At 34.2% G+C, this 15,274-nt stretch overlaps 1 protein-coding gene and 1 pseudogene across 6 annotated transcripts in view; one reads left to right on the top strand and one right to left on the bottom strand.

Moving 5' to 3' along the window:
• LOC137757634 (lysine-specific demethylase 5D-like) overlaps positions 1–2,184 on the bottom strand; it is a 49,775-nt gene extending 47,591 nt beyond the window's left edge. For all 6 annotated transcript variants that reach the window (XM_068534224.1, XM_068534226.1, XM_068534228.1 and 3 more), the window contains exons 1-3: positions 1,929–2,184; positions 1,634–1,802; positions 392–469 (exon numbers count right to left, since the gene is read on the bottom strand). In XM_068534224.1, coding sequence (XP_068390325.1) covers positions 392–469; positions 1,634–1,783 — 228 coding nt within the window. In that variant the 5' untranslated portion in view covers positions 1,784–1,802; positions 1,929–2,184. The remainder of the gene's footprint in view (positions 1–391; positions 470–1,633; positions 1,803–1,928) is intronic.
• Positions 1,840–13,474, top strand: LOC137757630 (XK-related protein 3-like; annotated as a pseudogene).
• The last annotated feature ends 1,800 nt before the right edge of the window (positions 13,475–15,274 follow it).

The raw sequence follows: 15,274 nt of genomic DNA, 5'->3' as shown, positions 1-15,274 counted from the left end.
GTAGAAATTTAGGAGGCCAGATTTCTGCTCTGTACTTTGCTTTTGTTAAGGAAATCAGGAAAAATCCAAAATAATAAAATACGAAGTTACGGGGAAAAAAATAGGAAAGACAGTATCTATTTTCTTGATAGGTCTAGTTTTAGCCCATTATATGGCAGGAAAAAAATATGTGATTCATCTCCCTAAATTTAAACGCTCTATATGTCCTGCCATTCTGTACAAGACTTTTTGCAGGATCAATATTCTTGGAAATAATGAAGCTGGTGTTACAATCAAAATATATTTACTTCAAAACCTAACCTCTTAACTGCGTTGTTATCAAACTACAAGCAAAACAAGATTAGAGCTGAGATTCCACTCTAAGAGGGTGACTTAAATATTGAAGAAATACCTCTAGTTCATTTAGCCTCTGGATGCGTGGAGTAAATTTGAAGTTGTCAACTTCTACTGCAAAGGGAGGCTGCCAGTCCTAAAAGAAAGTGAAAGAACTTGGTTATTATGGCATAGCAAAAGATAAAGATAGAATTAGAATCACCTGTTTCTATCTTAATATCCCTCATTTTTAAGAGTTATTACTATTTTTGCCTCTAAAAGCCTCAAGGTGTTGCATCTTTAACACTAGGTCACTGGGGAAAAAAAAATCTACTAATCCAAAGGTCTGCTTGGTATGTCTCCTCCAAAAAAGACAACAAACAAAAACAAAAGAAAAAAGTCCCAAATTCTGACAAAATGAGGCCTAAAACTCACTTTAAGAACAAAGGACAAAAAGGTTGTGAGAAAGGTCCTTACTGAAATGAAGATAACCCTATTATGAACAAGAAATTGTTTAATTTTCAAACTTAGACTATTATCTTTTCCTACTTTTGGTAGTCTGGCAAAGATGAACCGAAGCATAACTACTATACTGAGAAAAGTATTCCCATTGAAATACAAAAAAAAGAGAGTCTGGGAGTCAGGCTCAGCATGTGACTAATGAGCAGCATGCTGTGCAGTAAGTGGACATCTACTCTGGATGTCATATTAGTTGTTTAAACTGATGGCCTAGGTTCATTTCAATTTGCATTCAAAATTCAGTCAAATAACAGTTTCAATTCGCAGTTTTAAGTATCCCAAAACAGAGGAGAAGCCTCTAAGTGAACTAACAGTACTTCGGTTGGTAGTAGGGGGTTCCATATCCCTTCCCATTTTTAGGTATGTTTATCATACACATCGCAGGTCATATGAGAAAATGTAAACAACGGAGGCCCAGTGGCACAAATTCATGCAACTTTTCGTCGGTTCAATTACATATCAAATAACTTAGAATAAATTAAATGTCATTTAAATAAAGTATAAAAGACACATATCCCTATCATAGAGATGGGTGTAACATTGGCACAGCTGAGAATCAGTACCGATTCGGGCTTCTTAGTTATCCACATAAATTTTTTGTTACTCCACGAAATCTAGTGATAGGATATTAGTTTTCTGACACCAGCGCGTTTTAGTCAAACATTTACAAGGGGAGAAACTAGGAGCTACGTGGAGGATTCAATTAACTGGTTCCGAATCTAAGGCGTTGTTAAAGTAGCACAGTGGTCCTGCGATCACTGCAAAAGTCACCTTCAGGCCAAATTCTGCTTTAGAGGCTTACCGGGGGTGGGCGAATCTTGCAAATACCGGACTTCTCGGCAATGGGCCTGATTTTCGCGATGTAGCCAAGGGGGTCTCGAAATTCTGCCCAACTGGGCTCGAACACCGGACACTCTGGCGGCGGTAGGAAGTCGTCCGTCCCCGGTTCCATGTCGGGCCCGAACGCTAATCTGTAAAATACGATTTTGCTGTTTTTTTCAATAGCGCATGGATCCTTCCTACATAAAAAGTAAGTGCCACACAACCTTTATTTTCTAGTGAACTCCAAAGTTATTTTAACGCAGGTACGTGCTTACCAATCGTCAAGGATGCGTTTTACAGCCACCATCTTGACCCACCAGCCTTTCCGGTCTCGTTGCGTGCTATGTCACTCCGCGCACCGATTCTTCAGCAGTTATCTACAAACCTGAACGACGTTCTGAACGCCAGGTAAAAGCTGAGATTGCAGAAGCAAGTTCACCACCGTAAAATCACCACAAAGTAGCCACTAGCGTGATATTAAGTAGTTTTTTAACAGAACAGAGGGGTAGAGTTACGACTAGAAGCACCGGATCTTTTTTTAAAGTGCCTATTGCGCATGTTACGCCTGCGCATTAGCGAGGAAAAAAATTCTGAAAATTCACCAGTGTGGCTGAACACTGGAACTGCAGCCCAAATGCTCCTCCGTTACTTTACCAGTATAAACCACAGCGACGTTAATGCGTTTGCCAAAACGCAGTTTCTCTAGACCCTTACTGAGTTATCTGTGACAGGCCAGGCTTTATTGGAAAAGAACCCGTTGCAGCAGCTTTACAAACCTGGAACCATGATAGAATATAAGTTATTTACGTTCATGCACAGTATTTCACTCACGACCCACTTTCCATGCGCACGTTTATTATTCCATTTCTGCAAACTGCAGATTGGATTCTTAATAGCAAAAGAAAAAAAAAATGCAAAAAACAAAAAAAGTACCGTGAAAACTTACTCTGACTAGAACTTGTCCCGCTTGTTTCTACGTTATTCTTTCAGTGGATGACTATGCTCAATTTTGCGGTGTCGAACACTTCACTGTTTCTCAAAACAAATTCTATTTCTTCGTGAGGTTTTATTTTAAAACAAGCTGTTAACACTTTGCTGTCCATAACATTATTTACAGTTTTTTACGTCTTTGTTAATGAGTGAAATTTCCCATATTTGTTGTTCTCCACTTAGCTTGAAGTCAATTTTACGTTTGTAAAATTTATTTCCTGGTATTTTCTTAGCGCTATATTTTTTAACATTTTGCAAAATTTACGAAGTATCCATTTCTTTTAAAAAACGCTTTAAAAAATTAACTGTTAGGCCCCGTTTTAAGGGAACTGGAAATAAATCTTTGATTCAAAGTTTGTTGGTCTGATTTGAATATTGTTTCATTTAATACTATTCTTGCCATTTACGTTTTCCCAGAACTTTATCCACTTGATCTGTTATCAACATTATTTTATTATGCTAGATTAAACATATTATTTATGTTAAATGTTTTTATGTTTATTTTGTTTCCATCGTGTGGGACTTTTGTTTCATAAAATCAGATTTGCCATAGTTTACCCAGTATTATTAATCTTTCAAACGATTAGATCTTTCAAATGGTTATATATTTATTGTGTATCGAATTTGTTAATTTAAAGAGTGTTTGCACTGCCAAACCATGGCTGAGAATTCAAACAAAGAAATGGTACAATGGACAGCCTTATCCACCCATCATACAGCATGTTAAAACTTCATTCATGTGCATTTTGACAATATCACAATCTTCTTAAAAAAGTTATAACAAGGGTTGGAATTTTTAAATCTCCTGCAGGTCTTCAGATTTCTAGGACAGTATGCCGTTACATACCAGTTCCACATATTCATCTCAGTTCATTCCTCAATAACATAAACCCCAACAAAATTTTGCTGGAAAAAAAGGCATACTTTTCAGGGGAAATATGAGGCTCAAGGTCCAAGACATTATTAAGAGTTTTGGTTGCCAAATGAATTCTTCATATTAACCAATATTCTTTGTAAGTGTTAGATTCAGTACATAGAGTCTGTGAACTAATCTGACAAAAACCAAATTAACAGGAGAAAAAAAGTATATTTTTGTATGCTCACAGTAACTTCATAGAAAAGAAGTGCAAACCCCAATCAGGTTGTTAGACTAAGGGACTTATATCCCATTTTAACAAAGGGTAAGAGACTAGACAAAGGAAGAGAGGGTTTGGACTTCGGAGGAGGGGGTTAAGTTGTGGGAAGGTGACTAGGAAATGTATGATAAATAGCGTGGTTTTTTTTTTGTAGTTTCTTAATGCTACTCATCTTAATTGATAAGAATTTTTGTTTTCTTCAGAGCTCTTGTAAATGGCATGGTTTTTAATTTGGGGCCCCAAATTAATGCAAGGGATGAGCAGGCACAGTGCTGAAGAACCATTCAAAAAGATTATAACAATCAATTTCAAATGCCCAATAACACTGTCTCCATATACACAAGAAGCAAAACTGATAAATATACAAAGTGATTTTGAGAAACCAACAATTTTCATGAGATTAACACATCAGTCATTTGGACTGATAAACAACAAAATTTTTAGAAATGATTGGGAATATTTTGCAATTAACAATGAACAAACCTAACTTTATGTTATAAATTATAATATATATAATATTATAAATATGCAAAAATATACATATTTTATATGTATATATAACATATACATTGCACATATATACATACTTATGTATAATGAAAACATGTATACATATTTACACATATATATTTGTAAGTGATATCTGATTTGTTTACAGAAAATGATATGATTTGTTTACAGAAAATCTTGAGGAATCCATTAAAAAGAGTTAGAACTAATAAGTAAATTCAACAGAGTTGCAGACAAGACCAGTATACAAAAATCAATTAAATTTCTATAGACTGACAAAGGACAATCCAAAAAAAATTAAGGAAACAATTTTACAAAGGCATCAAAACAACAAAACACTTAGGAATAAATTTTACAAATGTGCAAAACTTATAATCTAAGAACTATAAACCATTATTGAAAGAAATGTAAGAAAACATAAGTAAATGCAAGGATATCCAATATTCATAGACTGGAACACAAAATTAAGATGGCAATACTTTCAAATTCATACACAGATTTAGTGCAATCCCTTTCAAATTCCAGCTGACTTCTTTACAAAAATTGTCAAACTTCTTCTAAAATTTGCATGGAAATTAAAGGGACCTAGAGCAGGCAAAGCAATTTTTTAAAATAAGGAAAATTTAGACAACTCACACTCCCAGTTTCCTAACTTACTACAGATCTACAACAATCAAGGTAGTGTAGCACTGGCATAAGAATGTATCAAAAGAATAGAACTGAGAGTCCAAAAAGAAGCCCATCTACTTGAGGTCAATTGATTTTCAACAAAGGATCCAAGATAATTCAGTGGGAAAGAATAGTTTTTCAAGAAAAGGTATTGAGACAACTGGATCTTCACAAGAAAAAGAATGAAATAGAATCTCTATCTCATTCCATAAACAAAAATTAACTCAAAATTAATCAAAGACCTAAATCTAAGAGCTAAAACTATAAAACTCTTGAAAGAAATACAAACATAAACCTTCATGACCTTGGATTAGGCAGTGGTTTCTTAGATATCTCACAGAAACACAACCAGTAAAAGAAAATAGTTAAATTGGACTTCATCAAAGTTAAACTTTTGTGCTTCAAAGGAAACCATCAAGAAAGTGAAAAGAACAACCCACTCTATGGGAGAAAAATATTTGTACATCATATGTCTGATAAGAGACTTGTATTTGGAATATTTAAGGAACTCTTACAATTTAAAGAGAAGAAAATTACCAAAAATATATGAGCAAGGGAGATAAATAGGCATTTCTCCAAAGAAGATAAGCACATGAAAACATGCTCAGCATAATTTGACACTGGAGAGATGGATACTGAAGCCAACAATTCAAACCGTCTAGAATGGATATAAAAATAATTTAAAAATAGTAACAACAAATTTAAAATGGAGTAGCTTCTACTCTTAGAGAAGTGAAAACATATTTCCATGCATTTGCAACCCAAATGTCTATCAACTGAAATAAACAAAATGTGTTTATCCATACACAATAGACTATTTTTTTGAACATAAAAAGGAAAGATGTATTGATATGTGATACAAGATGGATGAACCTTGAAAATATTATGCTATTTGAAAGAAGTGAGTTAGTGAAGATCACATATTCTGTGATTCTATTTAAATAAAATGTTCAGAATAGGCAAATGCATAACAGCAGAAATTACATTAGTGGTTACATAAGGTTAGAAGGACTGGGCAGAAAAGTGAGACGACAGCAAATGGGAAAACGGTTTCTGTATGGAGGGATCAAAAAAGTTCTACAAGTGACTGTGGTTATGGCCACATAACTCTGAATATACTAGAAACCAGAGACTTGTACACTTTCATAGGATGAGTATATGGTATGTAAATTTTATTATGACAAATCTGTAACCAAATATATTGTGGACAAATAGAGAAGTAAAAATATTGATTATATTCAATATTTGTGCTGGGATGAAAACTTCATTTTCTAATTTATATAATTGCTTTTTAGTAGGTAACTGCTTGACTTTCATGACAAAGATAATTTTATTTTTGGTAAGAAATAGAGTATTTTAAATATAAATTTGACTGTTGATAACACTTCTGGTTAAAAACCTTAACATGGCTACCTGAGTCATACAAGATCAAATCAAGGATCCTTTAAATTCACTTGAAGTTTTATATTTTTCTTCTGCTTATTTTTTTACTCATATATATCTCCACTCTTTCTCTAACAGTTAATTTCACTGACTTGCTCTAGTTTTTTGTTTACATCATCCTTTTCTAATCTATTTTATAAGCAAAGATTTGAGGGCTGTGTAACATATAGACAACAGATTTTGGTGATTAAGCATTAGTTTTGAAAGGAGTTTATAAATGGAAATAAAAAATTAATAAGATGGGCTTCCCTGGTGGCGCAGTGGTTGAGACTCTGCCTGCCAATTCAGGGGACATGGGTTCGAGCCCTGGTCTGGGAGGATCCCACGTGCTGCAGAGCGGCTGGGCCCGTGAGCCACAATTACTGAGCCTGCACGTCTGGAGCCTGTGCTACGCAGCAAGAGAGGCCGCGATAGAGAGAGGCCGCGATAGTGAGAGGCCCCCGGACCGTGATGAAGAGTGGACCCCACTTGCCACAACTAGAGAAAACCCTCGCACAGAAACGAAGACCCGACACAGCCATAAATAAATAAATAAATAAATACTTTAAAAAAATTAATAAGAATCCCATGTTTTTAGTTTAGCTGAGAGTTTGCAGTTTCACGGCGGAAAAAAAATAAAGCTAATGTGTAGCAGAATTTCCCAATAGGATTAAATGTTTATCTAAGGTTGATAACTATTAACTTACAAAAATACCATTCACATTGAATTTTTTTCTGGAGATAGGTCAACAGTGCAGATAAAATAGTTGTGAAATTAAGAATTTAAGAGGTAGAAGAATTGTAGTTGATGAATACCAAGCACTGTGAAGGGTCTATTACTTACAGCACACCAAGAGGGATAATGTTCGCCTTTGTGCAAATAGCCCTTGGGGACGTTATATATATGGACCTAGGTAGATGCAGTTTATGATGTGAATTTGCATCACTGCTGAGAACTCCCAAGTTTAGAAAATCCTAGAATTTTTAAGGGTGATAAATTTTCCCATCCTCTGCCCCAGGAGATATAGTCTTTATTTCCATTGTGTTTGTTGTACAGACCTTGAGGATAGTCTAGAGCAAATACTGTCAGCCATTTATGTCCAGAAAATGCAAATATATATATATATATATATATATATATACACACAAGATAGGGGGTTTCCTTGGGTTGAGAAAGGGGGGGGGAGAGAGATTAATTGCTTAATGAGTACAGAATAATTTTTTTTAAGGTGATGAAAATGTTTTATGTTTAGATAGTGGTGATGATTGCTTAAAAAAAAAAGCCACTGGTATGTACACATTTTGTTCTAATAGCTTTAGCAGTAAAAGAGAAGAACGACTGAAAAAGAGATTGGCTAAAGAGAAGTTAATTAGCTAAAATAAAATTAGACTGTTTCATTTAGCATTTAAGAGGGAAATGTTCAATAAACATTTTTAAAAGAAAATAGTCATTTGTTTTTCAAACTTTATTAATACAAAATTGAATAAAACATCATTCAAAGATACAAAGAGAGAAATTATAGTACATTATCACAAAGATGTCATTTGACATTATGAGAAGTTATCTGGAATTATATTTATATTTACAGGTATAAAGGAAAAACAGTTACAATATTAAACTTTCTTACTAAGTTTTTTTTTTTTAATGGGTGCTGTTGTCTTTTTTTAAAATTTATTTATTTATTTTTGGCTGTGTTGGGTCTTCGTTTCTGTGCGAGGGCTTTCTCCAGTTGCGGCGAGCGGGGGCCACTCTTCATCGCGGTGCGCGGGCCTCTCACTGTCGCGGCCTCTCGTTGCGGGGCACAGGCTCCAGACGCACAGGCTCAGTAATTGTGGCTCATGGGCCCAGTTGCTCCGCGGCATGTGGGACCTTCCCAGACCAGGGCTCGAACCCGTGTCCCCTGCATTAGCAGGCGGATTCTCAACCACTGCGCCAGCAGGGAAGCCCCTAACTTTTTTTTTTGAACAAGGAAAGATAGTTTTAGTTTATCTGAACAACAAAATAGGAAGGAATAGCCACAGATTTGAAACTTTTAATAATCATGGTAAACTATATCTATTAAATATAAAACCTATTTTTAGGCCAAAAAAAAACTGAGTTTCTCAAAGAAATAGGTGATAAGAGGACATAGAAACTGGAATTAAAACCAATTAGATACACGTTTTCACATATCCTAGATCACTTAGTTATATTAAACCTTCAGTGATTAAACACGAAGAGGTAAATAAACCTAACATTATGAAGCCTCTACAAAGGATGATGTAAATATTTATGTTTTGAAATAGAATATTCTCTTATGGGTTCTATAATGAGAAAATATTTTCAAGAAAATTTAACCTGTGTAAAATAAATGTATGTGAAGTAAATTTATATTTGGGAAATTCAAAGGTGGAGTTTGACCTCTGAAGTTCTTTTTTATATTATTCTAGTAATTCATCTTTAAAGTTATAATAGCTTTATAGCAATAGAAGCAGAGAAACTGTACAAATAGGATCTGTAGACAGTGTGTCTGCATCTGTGTATTCATTCTTTCTCTTACAATTGAATAATTTTTGACAAGTTTCTTAATTCCTGTTTTGTTATATCTAAAAAGGGCAAAATTTAAATACCTATTTCTAGACTTCTGAAAATTACGTGAATTTAATACACTTCAAATACTTAAAATATTGGCAAAGTTCATGGGAGCACTTAATTTATATTTTTTATATTTGTTCTTGTTTATATTATTTTCAAAGGTTAAATGACTTACAAAGGTATACTCTAGTTTGGTAGAATTTCTCCAGATGAGCATACGAACTTTTAGAGACAGATTTTTTTTTAATCTTCCTTTTAATTTTTTTGTTGGACAGTTGACTCATTTTTAATCAATTTTTTATGTATCTTTCTTAAAATCAAACATTCAGCTAGATATTATAAGAATTTATATAAATTGTACTTAATATTCTTCAATGACCTTGTATAGTTCCTATTGATCTGTTGTTTTTGGTATTATTAAAGTTGTGTATTGGCAATATCTATCTTTGTTTCTTAGTACTGTTTTCAAATTTATGTATATAATTCATTTTGTAATTTACTAATATCTTTTTTTGTTATTAAATCTTTTCTTCTGCTATGGAGTTTTGATTTTTAAATTTTTTTTCTGTTTGTTTGAATTTTTAGGTCATTTATTTTCATTTATTCATTTATATTCATTTATTTTCATTTTCAATTTTGCTTGCTCATAAATGCAGTTAAGTTTGTTAATGTTTTTAGGGTTTCATTTTGAGAATTTCTCGAAGTATGAATAGAGTGTTGTTCATTTTCTAAATGGTGTGCAATTTGAATTTTGATTTGCTATTTTAATTTATATGAGAAATGACTATTTGGTCTATTTTTCTTTTCTGGTTTAATTGCATCATTTGGAGAGTGTTTTTAGAGAAATCAGTGTTTTTGTACGTTGCACACTTATATTTGAAAAGAATCTTCACTGTTCCTTTCAACCAAATTTAATGTAAAATTATTTAAACAGACTATTTGGTTCGTTTATTTTCCCCATATCAGTTACCTATGGGGCTATTCACTGCAATATATTGGCCATCCAGATCAAGTACAACAACACTAATATTAAGTTACAGCCAATAGAATTCATCTGCCTTATGATACGGTGTTGCTTGGAGATTACCTCACGTGTAGTGATTCTGGTACTTTTTACCACACCTCTGAAGCTGAAGAGCGTGCCCTTTTTATTATATATATTTTCCATAACATTGTTGGCAGCATGGCTAGAGCTTGGGAGAAGTGAAACTTATGTTCCCAGCAAAATTTTTAAAAATTCCTATCCAGTGGATATAGTACTGATGCTTATCCTGATCACTCTACTGTATGCTGCCATCAACTTCTCCTGCTAGTCAGCAGTGAAACTGCAGTTGTCAAGTGAAGAAATGATAAGAGACGGAAGTGGAGCCATAGAACTCTACACTACAGCATTCGTTTCTTAGAAAATATGATAATGATACTGGTATTTAGGCATTTGGGTGGGAAATCTTTATTGAATTGCTGTTACTCATTAATTGCCACACAGTTCATCATAACCTGATATTATCCATTGGTTTTATGCTGCTCTTCTATCAGTATTTGCACCCAGCGTGGTCAGACAAAGCATTACCAGAACATACTGCAAATAGACCTGAAGCAATGTGATTTTACATACAATCTAGAGGAAACTCAATTAAAAGAATAATATAGGCAGCTGAGAATTTGCTACCAACCCGGGAGTAGGACTGGGTATTTTTCACTTAAGAGTGTATAGGCTATTCATTAAGAAATGGACTTCCAAAGAAAAATGAACATGCTGATTGTGACTTTATTAAGATACGCCTAATGGTAAGAGACATTCACTTTCCTTTCACATAAAGCAGAAGATTGTAAGCAGTTGCTAATAAATTGATTATTCTCTTGTGAATCTTTAGTACTTTGACTTCTTATCATCACTTCCAAATAAATAACTCCTAATTTTTTTCCTCAACTACAGAATTAACAAAACAAAACAAAACAAAAACAACAAGCCATCTAGGTCCCAAACTGGAGCAGGACAAATAAATCTATTTCCCACCTAGAACATCTTCAGAACCTGTGTCTTGAATTAGACCAACACTGTTTGCAGTCTTGAACATGAGTTATTTGTTTACATTCACCCTTCAAAAAGAACATTACCACAGGTTTCACTCTGTGTTTTGCCTAAGGGAAGAACAACTTGGAGGAGAACTCTTGTGAGCATGGTAATATTTATATCAATTTAATGTAGCTAAAGGTCCTCCTCATTGAACTTTGACTAATAAAAAGTAACACCAAATTAATGTATCTTAAAGCACAAAACCTTTGTTGTTAAAAAGAAAATGTCATGACAGAAAAAGTTAAAAGAAACATAGGCCTGTCCTAATGTACATAGTATAGTTTTAAAACCTATATATACTTTTATTTTGACTACTTTGTTTTTTTTATTCTTGGGAAAGCAATAGCCATTTGTGATCAAGAACTATAAGGAGTAATATAATTTGAAAATCCAATAATTTTATGTTTTTTTCCTTCTAATAACTTTACCCAAAATTTGAGACAATAACTTTTTTGTTTATTTAAGGTTTTTTTCCGTTTTATTGAAATATACTATATAAGTTAAGGTGTATAATGTGATGATTTGATACATCTGTATACTGCAAAATAACTACCATGAAAGGTTCATTAACACATTCCTCACCTCACATCATTACAATTTTGTGTGTGTGGTGAGAATAGTCATGATTCACTCTCTTTGCAGCTTTCAAATACAGGCATATTTTACTTTATCGTACTTAAAAGATATTGTGTGTTTTTACAAATTGAAGTTTATGGCAATCCATAACATGAAGCAAGTTTATTGGTACTACTTTTGCAACAGCATTTACTCACTTCACGTCTCTGTCACATTTTGGTAATTATCACATTATGTCGTATTTTTCATTATTATTATATTTGTTATAGTGATCTGTGATCAGTGACCTTTGATGTTACTATTGTAACTACACCCTTGAGGGAAGGAATTGAATTTAGGCCAATTCAAGTGAAAAGGAAGAGTTGCATGTCTTTCACTTTAAATCAAAAGTTAGAAATGATTAAGCTTAGTGGGGAAGACATGTTGAAAGCCAAGAAAGGATGAAAGTTAGGCCTCTTGTGCCAAATAATTAGCCAAGTTGTAAATGTAAAGGAAAAGTTCTTGAAGGAAGTTAAAAGTGCTGCTCCAGCGAACACAAATTATAAGAAAGCAGAGGTGAACGTAAATTACAAGAAAGCAAAGCAGCCTTCTTGGTGACGTGGAGAAAGTTTGAGTGGTCTGGATAGAAGATCAAACCAGCCACAACATTCCCTTAAGCCAAAGTCCAATCCAGAGCAAGGCCTTAACTCTCCTCTATGAACGCTGAAAGAAATGAGGAAGCTGTAGAAGAAAAGTCTGAATCTAGCAGAGGTTGGTTCATGAGGTTTAAGGAAAGAAACTGTCTCCATAACATCAAAAGTACCAGCTGAAGCAGCAAGTACTGATATGGAAGCTGCAGGAAGTTATCCAGAAGATCTAGCTAATATCATTAATGATCGTGGATACACTAAACAACAGATTTTCACTGTAGATGAAACAGCCTTCTACTGGAAGAAGATGCCATTTAGAACTTTCATAGCTAGAGAGGAGGCGTCAAGGACTGGCTTCAAAGCCTCAAAGGACAGGCTGACTCTTGTTAGGGGCTAATGCAGCTGGCGACTTTAAGATGAAGCCAGTGCTCACTTACCATTCTAAAAATCCTAGGGCCCTGAAGAATTATGCTATATCTACTCTGCCGGTGCTCCGTAAATGTGACAGCAAAGCCTTAATGACAGCACATCCATTTATAACATATATATATTTAATTTTTTTAGCCTGCTGTTGAGACCTGCTGCTCAGGTAAAAAGGTTCCTTCCAAAATATTACTGCTCATTGACAATGTGCTTGGTTACCTGAGAGCTCTGATGAAGGTGTACAATGAGATAAATATTTTCATGCCTGCTTACACAACATCCATTCTGCAGCCAAAGGGTCAAGGAGTCACTTTGACTTCCAAGGCTTATTGTTTAAGAAATACACATCATAAGACTATAGCTTATGAGATAATGTTTGCTCTGAGAGTTCTGGAAAAAGTTAATTGTAAGTCTTCAGGAAAGGATTCACCATTCTAGGTGCCATAAGAGCATTCATGATTCATGGGAAGAAGTCAAAATATCAGCACTAATAGGAGTTTGGAAAAAGTTGATTCCAGCCCTCATGGATAACACTGAGGGGTTCATGACTTCGGTGGAGAAAGTCTCTGCCGATTTAGTGGAAACAGTGAGAGAATCAGAATTAGGAGTGGTGCCTGAAGATGTGACTGAATTGCTGCAGTATCATGATAAAACTTTAAAAGATGCAGAGTTGCTTCTTATGGATGAGCCAAAACAGTGGTTTCTCGAGATGGAATCTACTCCTGGTGAAGATGCTGTGAAGATTGTTGAAATGACAACAAAGGATTTAGAATATTACATAAACTCATTTGATACAGCAAATTTCATTGTCTGATATTAAGAAATTGCCACACCCACCCCAACCTTCAACAACCAACATGAAACTAGTCAGCAGCCATCAAGATCAAGGCAAGAGCTTCCACCAGTCAAAATGTAATGACTCACTGAAAGTTCAGATGATGGTTAGCATTTTTTTTAGCAATAAAGTATTTTAAAATTAAGGTATGTACATTGTTTTTTAGACATAATACTATTGCATAAAACTTAATAGACTACGGTATTGTGTAAACAACTTTTATATGCACTGGAAAACCAAATAAATTGTGTGACTCACTTTTTTCGATATTTGCTTTACTGCAGTGGTCGGGAACCAAACCTAAAATATCTCCAAGTTATGCCTGTATGCAATACAGTATTGTTAACTACGGTCATTATGCTGATTATTAGATCTGCAGCACTTATATAACTGGATGAGTATCTTTCCATTTCCCTCAAACCTCAGCTGCTGGCAAACACAATTTTCTGTTTCTATATGTTTGGCTTTTTTTTTTTTTTGATATAAGTGAGATCACACCGTGTTTGTTTTTTATATGTCTGACTTACTTCACTTAACATAATGCCCTCAAGGTCCATCCATTTTGTTACAAAAGACAATATTTTCCTTCCACTATGGCTGAATAACATTTTATTGCCACATTTTTTTTTTCTGGCACACAAAATACTTTTCTGTGCCACATTTCCTTTATCCATCTACTCAACCTAAGTGTGTTGTTTTCCTGTGTTGGCATTTGAGAATGATGGTGCAGTGTACATGGGATGCAGATATCTTTTTGAGTCAGTGTTTTTGCTTCCTTTAAATAAATACACAAAGAGGTTTTCCTGGATGATTTGGTAGTTCTAGTTTTTAGCTTTTTGAGGAACCTCCAAACTGTTTTCTACAGTGGCTGCACCAATCTGCATTCCCACCATCAGTGTAGGAGGGTTCCCTTTTGTCACGCCTGCTATATTCTCTTTTTTGATAACAGCCAATCTAATAGGAATGAGGTGATATTCCACTATTGAGTTTTTGCATTTTCTTAATGTATGTTGGATATTAGCCCCTTATCAGGTATGTGTTTGTAAATATTTTATACTATTCTGTAGATTGCCTGTTAATTCTGTTGATTGTTTCCTTTATTATGTAGAAATGTTTCAGTTCAATTTCACTTTACTTTTGATTTTGTTGCCTGCTCTTTTGCTGTCATAGCCAAGAAATTATTGCCAAGGCCAATCTTGCGAAGTTTGTTCCTTATCTTTTCTCAAGGGCTTTGAAACTTTTTTGTCTTATCTTTAAAGCATATTCCCCAACATAACTGAGATATAATTGACATATAACCTGGGTAATTTTACGATATACAGCATGATGATTAGATTTACATCTATGTTGTGAAATAATTACCACAATAATGTTAGTTAATACATCTATCACCTCACATAGTTACCAATTTTGTGTGTGTGCTGTAAGAACATTTAAGATCCACTCTCCTATTAACTTTGAAATATGCAATAAAGTATTGTTAACTAAGTCACTATGCTGTACTTTAGATCCCAAGAACTTACACATTTTATAACAGGAAATTTGTACTCTTTGACCATCATCTCCCTATTTTTCCCAACCCCACACCTATTAAATACATATACACTCTCTGTTTTTATGACCTCAGCACTTTAGGTTTCACAAATAAGTGGGACCACACAGTTTGTCTTTATCTCTCTGATTTTTTCTCTAAGCATAATGCCTGCAAGTTTATTCCATGTGGTCACAAATTGCAGGATTTCCTTTATATGGCTCTATAATATCCATTGCGGTAATATA

This window comes from Eschrichtius robustus, chromosome Y, assembly GCF_028021215.1.
Source record: "Eschrichtius robustus isolate mEscRob2 chromosome Y, mEscRob2.pri, whole genome shotgun sequence".
NCBI lineage: Eukaryota > Metazoa > Chordata > Mammalia > Artiodactyla > Eschrichtiidae > Eschrichtius > Eschrichtius robustus.
This window is presented reverse-complemented; position numbering and strand designations above follow the sequence as displayed.